Source organism: Hakea prostrata, chromosome 6, assembly GCF_041222555.1.
Source record: "Hakea prostrata isolate BN-2017 chromosome 6, UWA_Hpros_2, whole genome shotgun sequence".
In the NCBI taxonomy this organism is placed as follows: domain Eukaryota; kingdom Viridiplantae; phylum Streptophyta; class Magnoliopsida; order Proteales; family Proteaceae; genus Hakea; species Hakea prostrata.
Window position 1 is genome coordinate 28888664 of NC_142605.1, and position 16221 is coordinate 28904884.

The window sequence follows — 16221 nt, forward strand, 5'->3', positions numbered from 1 at the left end:
ATCTGCTTACAACTCTAGCTTGATTAACCAGAGACAGAGAACCTAGCTAGAAGAGATTCAAGCTCAGGCTGTGAAGCTGACCCAAGAGGGTAAATGGAAGGAAGCAACGGATGCACGTAACTCAGTCTTGCGTTGGTTGCAGTTTAGCAGCCTTCCTTTTAGTAAGTGCAAAAACCACATGATTCATGGCATCATCATTCATATAAACCTCAAAGCTAATCTCATCCTTAGAAGGCACAATCAAGTAATAAATTCTCAAAATCAAATCATGCCGATTCTTAAGCTCCATGGTGGCCAACATACCCTGACAGTACCCCGCTCGCCTAAAACTTAAATACATTCAGCCCTTCCTTCAACAACAATGGCGGATCCATTCCATCACCAGTCCCCAATAAACTGAAGTTCTTTTAAAAAATGGAATCCCGGTGGCAAACGGCCGCCCAAGCCAAAGCAATGTTCTATTTTCTCACTTACCGGTGAAATAATTGATCGCAAACCAGGTCAAGAAACTAAGGCAGACGATCCGATGAGTAAGATCAAGGTGGCGGCGTTGCAACGGTGGAATCCTCCACCGGGGAAGATGGGGGGGCGGCGAGGGTTCGGCGACAAGAAGGCCTGAATTCGCCTCGCCCAAATCGAAGGATTTGGGTGAGGGATCGGAGGAGGAACCGGTGAACGGAAGGGTAGATCGAAAATTTAGGAGATGTCCAAAGGTTTTTCCTCAAGGGCATCTCCGTATACGTCGGCAGGGTTGCCGGAGTAGAAGAGGGAAAAGGCAGAGAGAGAGCCGGAGAAGAGAGAGGTTATTTAGGGATGAAATTGTTAAGTGTTGTAAAATTATCAATCATTGGATTAGAATAAAACAGGTGTTCATCATCCAACGGTTAACAGGAGGAAACTTGAGGGTGTCAGAACTGCAGCAGATAAAAATCCGAGCTCGTTGTGTCTTGCAACTTTGTGTCTTGGTGAGAGGATGAAGGGAAGCAAACCTGTCTCTCCTCTATTTTGTCACTTACATCCCAATAGAGATCCCCTTCTGCAGCTAACTTGAAACTATAGTAAATTGCTATTAGAACTCTTAAAGTCCTGAATCAACTCCCAATCACTTTCATATATTGTTGCTGCTGTGCAGCCAAGAGGACTGCAAATAGAGGTCCCCTGCTGCTGCTAACTTAAATTGCTGTTGGAACCATTGTAAAGCCCTGAATCAACTCCAAATCACCTTCACATACTGTTGCTGCTGCACAGCCAAGAAGACCTCAAATCCTGTGCGGCTCTGTTCTCTGTCCAATTTCTCCAGCAGGTCAGACCTCAAGATCTCTGCAGCTTACCTGATTTGCAAAGCAACTTGGAGCAAAACCTTCTCTTGCACAGAGCCACTGTCCAGCTTTGACACCATTCTGATGGCTGGTTTGTTTGTTATAAGATTGTGGGTATCCTTTGGGGTTAGTGTTTCTAATTATGGCTTTAACCACTAAAACAGAGTGCAAATACACTGTCATTTGAGATGACAATCCTCGACCACGAGTTCCCAATTTTTTACCCTCCTACTTACTAGATATGGCTACAAAGAGGTTGGATGCTTAATATTGGGGTCAATGTCAGATCAACCCAAAGATTTCACATGACTTTTTATGCAATTATAATGTATTTCAATCGCTTACAAGATGGTTCAGGTAATGTAGCTTTTGACCTCAATAGTCAACCACCGACAAACAGGGACTAACAGGACCATTGTCATGGTAAGAACTAACCATAAAACCCATACAAGATCCACCAATAACAGCAATTGAAGCAAAGTAAAATTGCATGACTTCTATTTTTCTCAACTTGTTACACTTGTCAAAAAGTACAAATTACATGCAAAATGTCATTACTTGGTCTAGTACAAAATACAGAATTTCAAGTATTTCTGCAAATTTCTTTCTAAGGGAACCCATTAATATTAGGCAAAAAAGCAGCCAAAATATGCATGTAATAGTGAGAAAACTACTATTTTTCAGGTGAACAACCTTGACGAGAAACTAACTTATACTTCTGTAAATTATTTTTTCTATTCAGCCTTTAAACAATGACTTTGTAAATTATCTTTCTATAATCCAATTTAGAGATGGGATTATCAGGGAACATTCCAACAATTTGTTACTCCTTAGATATACACATTAAGCGTTAATAAGAGTACCTATCATGTAGACAATAGGCAATGCAAAAGTACTACTAATTTACAACATACCATCTTCTTGGGAAACTTGTACTGGTCAAGAGGGATGCTATTTGCAGTCTGCTCCAGACCTAGGATTGAGAAACCCTCTCGCTTCTTTTTTTCTAAGAAAATTCTCATGCTGCTTACAGGCACCTCTATCATGGGGACCCACTTCTCCGCTGTCACACTATCAAACAGACCAGCACCCATGAATGAACAATGTAATAACTTGCTAACCAACAAAGTCAGATGTTGAAGATCACCAAAATGTGTCACAACAGAGGACAAACTAACAGATTATCGAAGGTAGATAGAACATAGAAGTTGCAAATGTCTAACTTCCATTAACTGACAGGAAAGTGGTTTACTCAACATTCTGCAATCGTTTAGAAGTCAAGCACATACATCAAATTGGCAGGTAAACTCCACCTCAATCAAGAAACCTATGGAATCACAATTACCATTTAAAGTAGTGCATCCTATATTATACTTCCAATATATATCTGTGCGTGTGTTCGTGTGTGGGATGGGTAGGAGAGTAAGAGAGAGTCCATTCCTCCCCTATGTTTACTTACTCGAAATAACATGTAATATTACATCAATACCTCCACACAAACATAAGGATATCTAGAGAGGTAAAACAAGAAAACTTATTTGGTAATGTACCCATAAGACCCTTAATAAATGAATTCTAACAAAGAGAGCTCAGTTACAGAAGATGATTTCCAAACCAATCCATCCACTCCAATTTGATTACAGCTCTCTAAATAAAAAATGACAGAGACTTGTACCTAGCATGTACTTCCCATCAGTAATAAAACCATTGAATTTTGATAGTAATAAAGGAATACCTGAAACTAAAAATCTGCTAACGAACCCCTTGAATCCCAACTTCTTGGCTTAGATTATTACATTTATAAACACAAATATAACAGGTCCAATGCTCATAGAACCCAACCCAGGGCCAAAATAAAGTACTCTAATGCCTAATTAGCCCAATTGAACACCCTTAGCTGCATCACCTGGTCAGGAAAACAACATGCTAGCATGTCAAATAAGGCCCATGGCAACAAAATGATGCCAAACCACATGAGCACCTGACTACATAACTATTTAGGCAGAACATCAATCAACCAATTCAAGTTGTGACTAGGACCCAAATAAGCATAGAATATATGGAGTTGCAACTGAAGGTGGTGACTGAACAGGTCTAACCTGATGAGTTGAAACTGTTTATCCTGTACAATACTTGCATCAGAGATTACTAACCCCGCTGCTTTAAATACCTGATAGAATAAACAGGTTAAATAAATTCAATTTAAGAAAGAAAGCAGGTTAAACAATGATTGATATATGCAAGAATTCATCATAGTCTATCTAATTCACTATTAGAACTGACCTCACAAGTCCTAGCTAACCCAGCAAGGTTTGGTATGCGATCAATTAGTGATGCCACAAGGATAAACTGTTGTCGACTTTTTCTAATCCTTTCAATAGCTATACTCCTTGAGTACAAAACTTGATTCAGAAGCTGATCTTCTATCTCCATTTCTGCCATCAAAACTTATGTCAGTGTATTTCAGTGACATTGATCAACACTGTCCATAAGGTCTAGAGTATTGACTGATGTACAAATCAAATATTGTTAGAAAATAAACTTTAAGCAACCAAAACAATGCAATAACAAGAAGAACTAAGAAGAAGAAAAAGAAGAAGAGAAGAGAAGAAGAAAGAAGAAGAATTGATAGGAATCATATAAGCCTGCGATTCTAGCTTGGTACTCCTAGAATAGCAGCCTCTTATTTATAGATATCAATGGTCTATATTACAACTTGAGAAGCAAGCCATCTTTCCCTCTAAAAAAGGAATTAAAGAGTACAACTTATGGACATGATTTTCTAGTCTTCTTACTCCTAAAACCTGTCCAAAATAGAAAGTACTGAAAAAGAAAGTTCTGAAATTAGTAACTAATAGAAAATAGAAACTAAGCTTTCTAGAAACTATCAAAACTTGTGTAGCAAGATTCCTTCATTAGAAAGAGTAGCATATCTAAAAAGGAAATAAGGAATAATGGCATAACACCGTTCACGTTATTGTTCACATGAACAGTAACAACCCAAACTTCAACACTACCCCTCAACCTAGAGTATACACAAAGAAAACTTCAGCTCGCACAATAAGAATAAACTTGAAAGGTAGCACCAATCTTGAATGGTGTAGAAATAGCAGACGTTGATAAACATGGAGAAAACTTCACCCAGAAGATAATCAACATTAACTTAAAAAAAACATTAATTCTTCATATCAAAAGAACTATCCAATAATGAGAACAATTGATGATGTTGACTGTCTCAAGCAAGGTTGAAGGTCTGACTGTCTGAGTATCTCAGCTGGTTTCGGCCAGCCAAAATCTGAGTTGTCCAAGTAACTAGGTGAGATCTCAGCCAAGTTGGAGCATTTTTAGGTCAAAACATGGTCCTTGGTTTCATTGGCCATATGACATAATTAGGACAGCCTATTTCAGAAGTAACATCCAGTATGCATAGATGTCCATGAATATTTTCATGTTATTGTGTGAAGATTATAATAATAATTGCATCGTGATGGTGAAGGTTATTGTTATTTGAAAAATGTTTTGTTGTTTATGCGATATTTTATAGCATATCAATAGGGCATATTATTTTATAATTTTTTATAGCATATCAATGTTGTCTTGCAAATTATAGGATTTTCATAGTAGGTTTACACGTCAAGTTTAATTAGATAAAGTATTGCATGTATATGACATTAATAGTTTGTTATATTAACTGAACAATTAAGTATGTGTGAATAGTCAAGCAACAGGTAGCTGTTTATTCTGGCCTGGACTGGCTCAGTTTGACCAAACTGAGTGGTTCATAAATGGATAGCCACAGTTTTTTTGAGAAATGGAGATTCAAAAGAAGCAGCCACATGCTAAAATCCAAAGGAGGTGGTGGCCTAAGCTGCTGCTGGCTTTGAAGCTGGTGGTGGCATGGACAAGAATCTAAGACGGTTATCCCATATATAAAGCTCAGTTGAACTATGTGCTTCTACTGGAATCCTAGGAGTTGCTGAAGAAATAGGGAAAGGAGGAAATGGATTTTGTACTTGGAAGAAAAGCAGTAAAGAAGAAGAAAGGAAATGGAATATGTAACGGAACATTCAAAACTTCAAAATTTGAATGTTCTATTGATAGAGTTAGAAACAGTAGAAACTCAAACACAGGATTCACAAACATGAGTCTCACTCAAACTCAACTGTATTCCCCTTGTAATTCCAACTATAGAATTGTATTACACTTGTAACTCTCTTCGAATTTCAATAAATTAAACGCTTCCCGTTGTGAGAATGATAGTGAAGAAAATTCTCTCAGAGAACTTTTATTTGAGCTCTTATATGGTATCAGTTACCGCCGACATACGTCACCGAAATAATGTCTTCTTCTTTAGAAACTTCCACCCAAACCACCTCTGCTGCTTCCTTGCCTCTGCTTTCTCCTTCCAATATTATCTCTTTGCGCCTGTCAAGCTGGATCGGGGTAACAACCTAGTTTGGAAATTACAGTTCATGCCACTGCTTCATGCGCATGATCTAATTGGCTACGTTGATGGCAGTGTCCCTCCTCCTCCTGCAACCTTACCTTCTTCCCCAAATTCCTCTGCTAATGTATCACCAACTCCCAACCCAGCTTACCTACAGTCGCAAAAGCAAGATCAAATCATCCTAAGTTGGATAATCTCTTCTCTTGCATATAAGGGTTGGAATTGATGAACTGACAAGCAAACACAGAACTGTGTTTTAAGTGTTGTATATTGAGCTTTGCCCCCTAAAAAGATGGTTTGCCGGGTTTACTACAAATTTGTGAAGGAAAGGACTATCTATAGGAGGATTTTGACGTGAGGATGTCCTAGAAATTATGTAATTAATTATTATGAGACTTTGACAATACATTTGAATGATTTATTTCAGTATTTTTTTAGATTGCTTATTATTTATGTCCTTAGTACTTGTGATTATACATCAGGATTTGACCATATACTGCCAGTCAAGGGTGCAAATTCAAAACACCAATTTGGGTAACTATTTTTTTGCAATATGGTCATCTAAATGCGTTTATATAGCCTAATATAAGGTTTCCATTAAGTTCTAATCCTTAATTTGGCCTTAAAAGTAACAAAAAGACCCATTAAAACTTCGCAGAAAAGTACAACATTTCAGAGAAATTTTGATATGAATGAAACACTGAAACAGAACAAGATATAGACCTTAAGTATACCTTCATTTCTAAATACGAGTCTAAACCAGCCCTACCCTTTTCATTGGGCTATACTTGACTTTTCTCTTCAAGCAAGTAAGCACAAGAAAGCTATCAACATTCAATTTCCCTAAATTCACGAAATTCCTCCATCCTAAAATATGGAAGAACCCTAAACAATAGAAAGTGTTTTAACAGCACACTTCTGTGAATGGTATTATACAATTCCAACATGCCAGGTATCTGACTTGTGAAGGTCACCTCCCAAGTTCCCAACTTTAGAGTTTCATGCTTAACTACTGCTAAAGAGTTAAAAGGCTCCAGGTAAACTTGTGGTTACTAGAATACTTAGGCTCAACGCCTGTCTCCTGTCTAAATTACTGAATTGTAATCTACTTCTTGTCCTGCCACCCCAGAGAGAGGAACAAAAAATTTGACGTCACAAAACTAGTTGAAAAACCAGAAAATATTTAGCTAACAGATTGCCGTTTCTACTTAACCATTCTTTATCTTACTATCCCATACAAAACTTCCAGGCAAGTACATACCTTCTAGTGGCTTGTAGAATTCAGAGTTGCCTGAGAAGTAAGAATCATCGGTATCCTGCTTCTCATGTTTAGAGAGAGTAATTTTCTTTTGGAAATCCAAGTTCAAATCTCCAGGAACTGGGGCATGTAATATTTCTTCATCAGCATTATGGGATGATATCATATCACTACAATTACCCCCATTTGTTAAACCCTCATTTTTTATGGTAACAGCATCCTTTGCCATAGAACATCTAAGGTCTCCTCTGACATCCTGCAATGCTGAAACAATGAGAGATGGACCATAAAATTTGAAGAAAGTAAGAACTGCATGTGCTTACATTCAAGAAACCAATAACTTGCTCCATGAGAGATGGCGGTGCACATTCAAATGCAGATTCCTTCAATAATAGAGACAAGGATTCAGAGACCTAGTAAAGCATTAAAGCCACTGACAAAGCAGAAAAAATGCTAGAACAATATATATATATTAACCTCAGGCCGAGCAGCAAAAATTCCAGCTGGTGTTGAAGAGGTCTTTGGATTAAAAACTTCAAGAAGCCCTTCCATTGATGATCTTAACCTGGAAAAATAAGAATTAATTCCAATCATGGTAAAGGAGATGCCTTTCAGGGTCAAGGTTAAGTTCAGGGATAAGTCATGAAAGAGACTGACCTACCAACCCCTGGTATTTGTCAGTGTACTCACTTTAATAAAATTACTCATACTGCTGACAGATGTTGAGAAAAATTGGATAAGCCTCAGTAAAGTAGATTTATCAATGGGCCAGAACTATCCGTGTAGGACTACAATCAGCCCTTTGCAAGGGTCCTGCCCAGAGATTTGTCTTTCTATCCCCCAGATCAGAAAAGCCCTATTATGGCGCAGTAAGCCTCATATGGAGAGATCCTCGAGGGCTTAGCACCTACGATAGATTGGCTTTCGATGGTAGCTTATTTATTCCATATGTTTCATTTGATGGTCAAAGGCGAACTGAAAGCTAAGCAGTGGTAATTGTAAAGATCCCCCGGGTGAAAAATAGAGATGTCTCCTACATTACCCATAATGTGGAAATATCAATGTAATTTCATAGTCATTTGGTCTAAATGCTACATGAAGAACATAAACCAGATGATGTAGCAGGGAGAATTATGGAAGATCATAACATGAGTGATTCAGCAGATTTGGATTTGTAACACTTAAATCCGGCTCTACCCAAACTTCTCTGGTTTACCCACCATTAGCCACCTGACCAAATGTTGCTAAACAGTTTTTGGATATCAAATGGACCTCCCCAGAAGGTAATTTTAATGTAGCCAATTTACTCTCTTTTGCAATCAGTTTTGCTACAAGACCTGCTGCTCTAGCTAATTGTCCACCCTTTCCAAGTGTGATTTCTACGTTATATATGGCCGTGCCTAAGGGCATATCAGTTGAAGTAGATTATTCTTTTTGAATAATCAAAACCCCTAGAGTTGGCATATGCCAAGGCTGTCCCCTCAGCCTTTCTCTTCTCCTATGCTTTGGAAGCCTAATATCAAAGGAGATCTGGGAGATGTCTCAAAGTCAACAAAGGGGCTATAGTGTGAAAATAAGAAATTCCACTGTCAAAAGAAGTTTTTCTTTGTGAAGAGTTGGCAGTAGTTGAGTTAATGTCATGTAAGAGTGATAATTGACATCCACAAAGTGTTCGATTCCTTCAGATAGGATTTCATCTTTGATGTCCTCTTCTAGATGGGCTTCCCTCCTACCTTTGACCACCAGGTTGAAGATTGTATTTCCATCCCTCACTTCTAGTCATCACCAATGGTTCCCCTGCAGGTTTCAACCACCCGTAGAGTTGGCATATGCTAAGGCTGTCCCCTCTCTCCCTTTCTCTTCTCCTATGCTTTGGAAGTCCTTCAGAATTATCCAATCCAAAATTGATCAACACCTCATCTCCCTTATTTACATGTCTCTTATGTCTAACTCAACTAGGCTAATGATCTTATGGTCTTCTCAAAACTTTGTCCCTCCATTTCCTCTATTATTTCCTCTCTCCCTCTTCAAATCCCTCTTTGGTCTCACATCAGCCGGAGAAATCTCACCTGTTTTTAGCTGGTGTCTTGGAGTCAAATCAAGGCCACCCTCTTGCACCTTACGAGGTTCTCTCTGGCCGCCGAGCAGGAGCTGCTTCCCAGAGCCACCAGCACGCCAAGGGACCCCCAGAAGCCCAACGGAAGGAAACCCCCAGGGAGGCCCGGGAGCTCACCTACAGCGGGCGGACGCGGCCCCCGCACCCGAGCCTGGTCCCTTGCCCGGGCGCCCCGGGGGCCACTCCGCTGCCGTGTGTCTCCCGAAGCTCCAACTCTGGAAGGGTAAATTTCTCTCTTTTGTGGGTAGAGTTGTCCTAATCAAACTGGTCCTTCAATCCTCTCATATTTCCATCCTGAAAGGTCTATTAGCTATACAGGTCTATTAGCTATAAAGGCCTTCTTTTGTGCCTTTTTATGGAAGGGCCATGAATCGTCTTGCTTTCCTCACCCCATCGTTGGCTGACAGTTTGCCTTCTAAAAGCTAAAGAGGGCCTTGATATTCAAAGGATCCAGGACTACAAAAAGGCCAGCTTAATGAAATTTAACTAGAAAATCTCCACTAAGCATGACTCCATCTGGGTCAACTACGTCTACTCTTACCACTTGAAAACTAACTCCATATGGACTGTCTCTCTCTTGCCAACCCATCTTAGAATTGGAGGAAAATTCTCCTCCGTAGATCCCTGGCCTTAATTACAAGCTCTACATTGATCTTTGATCGCTCTACCACCTCTTTCTGGCTTGACCCTTGGCATCCTCTAGATATCCTCTATAACCACCTAGGTCCTCATTTTTTCTATGCCTCTTATGTCCCCAAAGTCCACCTTGCTCTTCGAATTTTCTCAAACAGTTTCCGCCCTCCAACTCTAGGTTTATGGTCTCAATTTGGAAAGCCATCCACTTTGATGGATGTTTGAGATTTCAATTCAACCCTTATTCTGGATACCCCAAGGAATAGGCGTATTGTCGTTGGCTGGGGTCTTGGCTCTTCTTTTCAGCCCCTTAGTTGATTTAAGTGTTTTTGCCCCCTCCCCCCCCCCTTTATGTATTCATTCCCCAAACAAAAAAATGTTAGGTAAGAGTTAATAATCATGTTGGTGGGCCAGGTAGTTGTAAGTTGATGTATAATGTATTTAATTTTTATGCCTTTAGATTTACTATATAAAACTTGCATGAGAGGGTTCATAACCTCAATCACAATGAAATTTAAAGTAGCTATTTGCAAGCTGTTCTCATGGAATCCCCTTGAATTTGATCAAGGTAGGTTGGTGTTTGATCCGATTGATCCACCTTCGCAATGTGAAGCTGCCATGTTGTTTTGTTGTATTGTTTTCTCATTACTTTCTTTAATCATAGGCCCTATCCCATTTCAGTCTACTTCTAATTACCTATGTTCCCCTCCATCATCCTGAGTTGCATCATATTTTCATATTCCTAAACCTGCCCATTCCCGTAAACACTACTCAGTGCAGCAACCCTGGCACAATTCAACTGTAGCATTCCTTGACCTATTCCCTGGTTTCATATACTGTTCTGGCACAGGTTGAGCTTTCATTCCTGTTTCCAACAGAGTTCACTCTGATAGTAATTGGACTTCAGTTCTTAGTTCTTACCAACATGAACAAACCAAATATTAAAGATGAAGCAGTATACTCATGAATATAGGTCTACATCAGAGATCATTTCTATCACATGTTTGCACAAATTATGAAATCTTTGCTGAAGCTTTCCTTGTGCTTTAACCTGTGGATATGTTAAACTTCCTCATAATTTTCCTAGAAAATGTAACAAACCTTCTTATCACCTGATGCATGGCAATCTGAAAGCCCTAGTAAAAGTCCAAATAAAAATGGGGAGAAGAACTCAGTTTGGTTCCTTTGGAATAAATTAGAAGATTAGGTAATGAGGGACGGAATAGAGAAGAAAGAAGGATAAAGAAGACAGGGTAATGAAGGAGAAATATGAGAAGAATTAGACTTGAAGAAGAGCTTCTCATAAGAAGAAGAAGAGATGGGGGGGGGGGGGGAATGAATGATGCAAAAGCTTCAATTCATCGTTTTTTTCTTCCCAAGAGTCTTTTTTTTTTCCTTGCAATGTAAGGGCCTATTTATAGCTTGGCTATAGCTTTACAAGAAATGGAAAACTTAGTAGACTGAAAATAGAAAACTAATATCCTAGCAACTAGTGACAAGAGAATCTTATGGAAATAGAAACTAATTAAAATTAGAAACTACCAAAATAGAAACTAAACTAAAGTCCTAAATCTCCTAAGAGTAAAATCTTCATGCAATCTGGGCCCCACCAATCCTCTATGAAATATTCCTAATATACCAAATAATGGACTGTGACACTGTTCACGTGCAGTGTTTTGGCTTCTTTTTGGCTTAAAGACCATCTGAATTGAACATGTTGGCTTGAGCTAGCTTGGTCCATTGTAGGTTCACTTGGTCCTGGTTCCATAATGGTTGTCTTGCATCAATTTCTCCCTATTAAAAAAAAAAAAAAAAACTCATCCTCAAGTTCTAGTGAAATAAGAACTGATGTTGTATAGAAAGCGTTTGTTCAAGAAGGAATTATGGATATATTTTTTTTAAGAGTGCAGAATAAAGAGAGAAAAGGTTTGCAGAAGTGATATTAATCACAACAGTAGTGAATATGTGGAGAATAGAATGGGAAGGAAGACCACAAAAAGAACAAGAAATATAGAAGACAAACCAAAGAGAGAAGAAGACTTAGTAGGGAAGATAGATCATAACAAGGAAATTAGCAAGAAAGAAAAATCAAGAGCAAGCTTGATAGAGTGAAGAATCCAATACAAAGAGAGTTACCCAGGTTTGGGCTCTAATATCAACTAATGAGGGACTAAATAGAGAAGACAGAAGGATTAAAGATAGGGGAAAAAGGGGAAATATGGGAAGAACTAGACTTGAAAAAGAGGAAGAAGGCAAAAAACACTCAATAAGAAGAAGAAGAGAAGAGGGGGGAGGGGGGGGGGGGGCTCCACCCCCAATTTTCGAGGAGATTGTCCTCAGGGAAATGGTCCGAGGAAGAGGATTATATGCCACACCCAAGAAGCACCAGAGGGCAGGAAATAATCAAATGCAAATCCTGCTTTAGAGGACTCAAGTACATCCAATTGTCCTAGATACTGTCTAGCTTAGACACAGTCTTCAACATAATCTTGTGGAAACTCGTAGAGTTGGAGTTTTTTATTCTTCTCAAGCCAAGGCTACCATCCTTTTCTTGGGAGGCAAACAGAATCCCAGCTAAGAGTGTGGAGCAAATGGAGAAGTCAGAACTTTCCAGAAAAAAGAGAACATCAAACATTCTAAAGCCTTAATGGTAGATTGGCAAAACCCAAATACATTGAACCAACAATTTTAGTAGGATTGGAGAACTAATCTGATCAGTTCAAGATTGCCAACATATGAGTTTTCCCTTCCAAGGCTGAAGTCTTTTAGTTGTCAAATACAGGGTATAGTTATGGCTTGACAATCTAGTGGGAATCAAAGGAAGCTCCAAATATTTGAAAAGGAGCCGAATGAGAGAGAAGTCAGTAAAAATCATGAGATTTCCAGGTAAAGTAGGATGGGCAAACTTTAGGCATTGCATTAAGGGATGGTGCAGGTGAGGAACTGAACTTGGATTTGAAGCTATGGGAGAGGATCTTTAGGGCACGGGATAAAAGAGAAAGAAGGGGGGGGGTGAAGAGGGGTGCAACCATGGCAAATACCCATGAGTAAAGAAAATAACCAGTCAGGCTGTCATCTACAAGGGCCTAGAAACGGGGGGAGGAGATGCAAGTATGGATCCAATGGAAAAAATGTAATGGAAGGACCTTTTTAGGAAGATTCTAGCAATAAAGTCTCATTTGCCAGAAATAGAAGTTCTGTGGGTGTCAATTTTCAAGAGTAGATGGAGAGTGAGATTTTTATAAAACTTACGACAAGAGATGGTCATTCAATTTTAGCTAACCATTAGTGGCCAGATGAAGTCGATTGACAACAATCTTGGCAATAAATTAGTATAGAAGATTGTACAAGGAGATTGGCCTAAAGTTAGTCATGGAGAGGCACCTTATCCCCCTTTATTTTCTACTTATCCTTTTCTTTGTTCTTCTTTCATATGTGAACAGGTTGGGGGGGGGGGGGGGGAAGACAATAGAAGTTTCAGTTATTCAATTTGTTCATCCCTATTGTATGATCCTGGGAGATTCCATCTTCTGCTGGTTTACCTAGTTCAAGATCAAGTTTTGCATTAACCAAGTGACAGGGAATGCTTGAAAAATAGAACATCCACAAAGTTCCATTTTCCCAGCATAATCATCAGCTGCCCATTGGTGAGATTATAAATTACAAATGAAATTTCATTGCAACTGAGTAGTATACCTCATGCAATCAGGATTGTTCATCAAAAATGATTTCAAGTCCTGAAAGCATTTTTTCTCCAAAGGAACAACTTCAGAAGCATTTGAGTCCAGGGTAGGCACCAATTTGCAAAGAACTCGATGGAGTAGTAACTGTAAGAGAAGACAGTAAAACAGGAAAAGAAAGAAACATATATTAGGAATAAAATCATTCACACCTAATGATTACAAAAAGATTGATACACAGCTACTTCTATTCAGCTTAAATGTCAAAGAACAAAATAACCTGAGTAAAACCACGTAAACTATGGTGATGAGAGGTAAGTAATGGGATTAAAGGTGGAAGCAACTCATCCAAATGTCTCATCTGGATATGCACTTCACTTGCATGGAGGATAATGTTAGCTGCTATGAAAACATAGGAAGCAAGTGCCTGCATTGGAAGTTCAAAAGTTAACAGGGCAAAAGAGATAAAAGCAATGAAAAAGAATACTCACCAAGTTATCTATCAATAAATAAGAAAGGAGTCAAACCATGGAAACATCACCCATACCTGAGGCCTCATATTATAATCATGGAAAATAGGATTTAATTGTTCTGCAACCTGTGAAAGAAGCACCAGAGAAGAATGATTGAATAATGGTGATAAAATTTGTGGAATCCAAAAGGAAGCAACAAAACCCAAAAGTGACAGGGAGAAGGAAGAGGGGAAGGATGATGTGAACCAGAATTTTCCCCTTGGCTGAAACCCTAAGTGGGCCCCACAAAATGCACCTAAGAAGCCTCCCTAGGCTGGCTGAATTCCTACGGGGGTATTTTGGGCATTTTTTTCAGCATTATTTAGTTTCTGGAATTTAATTCCAGAAATTTAGTCCTACTTTTAGAGTTCAGTTGTGTTAAGAAATCTTTTTTTTTTGGATGAATAATTAAATGTATTAAAAGAAGGCAACGCACTTACAACAACACGCAATAAAGCAAAATACATCGCACATTAGAGCAGGATAAAAAGCACCAACACAGCAACATAGATCCAAAAGCCGAGCGGGCCAAAGGAGATGGGCCGAACCAGATCAGCAAGCCTATTTTGCGGATTTTTTCTTATTCTTCTTTTTCTTGATGGGCTTGAAGTCCACCAAAAAATCTTCGCCAAAAGGATTATGCCCCTTAGCCGAGCGGTTGCTCCTTCTCGGCAAGACGATCAGAGAACTAGGTGGGGTGGAGTGGGGAGGATCCTGGGAGAGAATGGCAGGGTTTGGATCACTAGAGGTACTTGGGTTGAGGGACAAGTGCATTATGGGCGAGGGGCCCAAATAGAGCAGCGGTTGGTCGGGTTTAGGACGGAAAGAGAGGAGGATAGCCAAGATCAGGGCCAAGGAGCAAAAGAGGGGGGAGAGGGGAGGGGAGGGGGGATGAGGGGGAGAAGGCAGAGCAAGGTTGGTAGTGGCAAACCAGGGGGGCAGGTGGGCGGGGCACAAGAGAAAGGCAAGTGGGAATTAAAAGGGGGGCAAAAGAGGGTAGAGAGGAATAAAAGGAGGCAAAAGAGGAAGAGAGGAGGGCCGGGCAGGGAGAAGGCCCAGAGCAAGAGGGAAGCAAAGAGGCGGGGAGAAGGAAAGAAGGGGAGAAAACGAAGCGGGACGACGGCGGAAAAGGAGGGAGGCCGGAGGAAGGGAGAGGAAGCGAGGGGAGAGGGAAGGCCGAAGGAGGGGGGAGGCGGAGCTCAAAACCAAGGCAGCAGAGAAGGGAAAACGGAGGGCACACGACGGGGAGCAAGGGGAGGACCCGAACACGAGGCAACATCGAGAAGGGGGAGCACAAGCAAAGCCACGAACGACGGCACGGCAGGAGCAAAGAGCACAAACCAGCGGAGCGACGGCAGCGAAGAAGAGCAGAGGACGGAGGCGATACCGAGGCTACCGGCGGGAGAAGAGATTGACGGAGAAACTCCGGCAGCAGCAGGAACAGATAACGTCAAGTCATAATCGCGCGAGGGATATCAGGATCCGGCGGCAACATCAGTTTGACGAGAGGCGGCGGCGAAAGGAGATCAGTGTTAAGAAATCTTAATTTGAGCTAGTAGTTGAGTAAGAATCTTTAGTCCAGCACGTGTCAATTAGAGTTTTAATTAAATACATACAATTTAGCATATGCTAATTAGCGTCTTTAGTTACTTAGAATTTTATTTCTGCATGTGTCAATTAAGGTCCATTAGTTATTTAATTTTATCTCAATGGTCTTGATGAATGTGGTGGGATCCTAATCTATAAAGGAATCTCACTTAGAGTCAAGATCTTCTAGTAGGCTATACATTAAGCTTACTCTGTCATTGTAAGTCAAGTCTGCTATTGAATAAAATGTCTTTGTGAGTATTTGGGTCACGCTTCTCTTTGGGAGGGCCAAGGCGGTTTTACAGCTCTTAAACATTCAAGTGCAGCAACCTTCTTCAACAACCAGCAGCCTTCATGTACACACAACCCAACCACTTCCCCCTGTCTTACCTCCATCGCAGCCCCTCCCCCTTACTTCCCTCCCGTCGTAGCCCTAGGAAACCCTTCCCCCATGGTGCAGCCCACCCTTTCCCATTCCCTGCAGTTACAGCAGCCCCATACCCCTCTCCCGCCTCCCCTAGACCCCCGCAAGCCCTCGCCTTCTCCTCCCCTGCCATGCACACCACCCTGGACCCCTTCCCCTTGCTGCCGCATCACAGCAGCAGCATTCCTCAGCCCGTGCGACTCCCCTACCCCCTACAACCCTCCCCAGTCCCCAGCCCTTGCAAT

The 16221-nt window shown here is 40.5% G+C and overlaps 1 protein-coding gene across 1 annotated transcript in view; it reads right to left on the bottom strand.

Annotated features, from left to right (window-relative positions):
• Window positions 1-16221, bottom strand: part of LOC149013125 (tRNA/rRNA methyltransferase (SpoU) family protein) — a 94730-nt gene that overhangs the window by 2505 nt on the left and 76004 nt on the right. The window contains exons 26-34 of the mRNA XM_089158767.1: window positions 14001-14051; window positions 13734-13880; window positions 13470-13600; window positions 7502-7589; window positions 7348-7407; window positions 7028-7280; window positions 3603-3754; window positions 3419-3489; window positions 2234-2390 (exon numbers count right to left, since the gene is read on the bottom strand). Coding sequence (XP_089014893.1) covers window positions 2234-2390; window positions 3419-3489; window positions 3603-3754; window positions 7028-7280; window positions 7348-7407; window positions 7502-7589; window positions 13470-13600; window positions 13734-13880; window positions 14001-14051 — 1110 coding nt within the window. The remainder of the gene's footprint in view (window positions 1-2233; window positions 2391-3418; window positions 3490-3602; window positions 3755-7027; window positions 7281-7347; window positions 7408-7501; window positions 7590-13469; window positions 13601-13733; window positions 13881-14000; window positions 14052-16221) is intronic.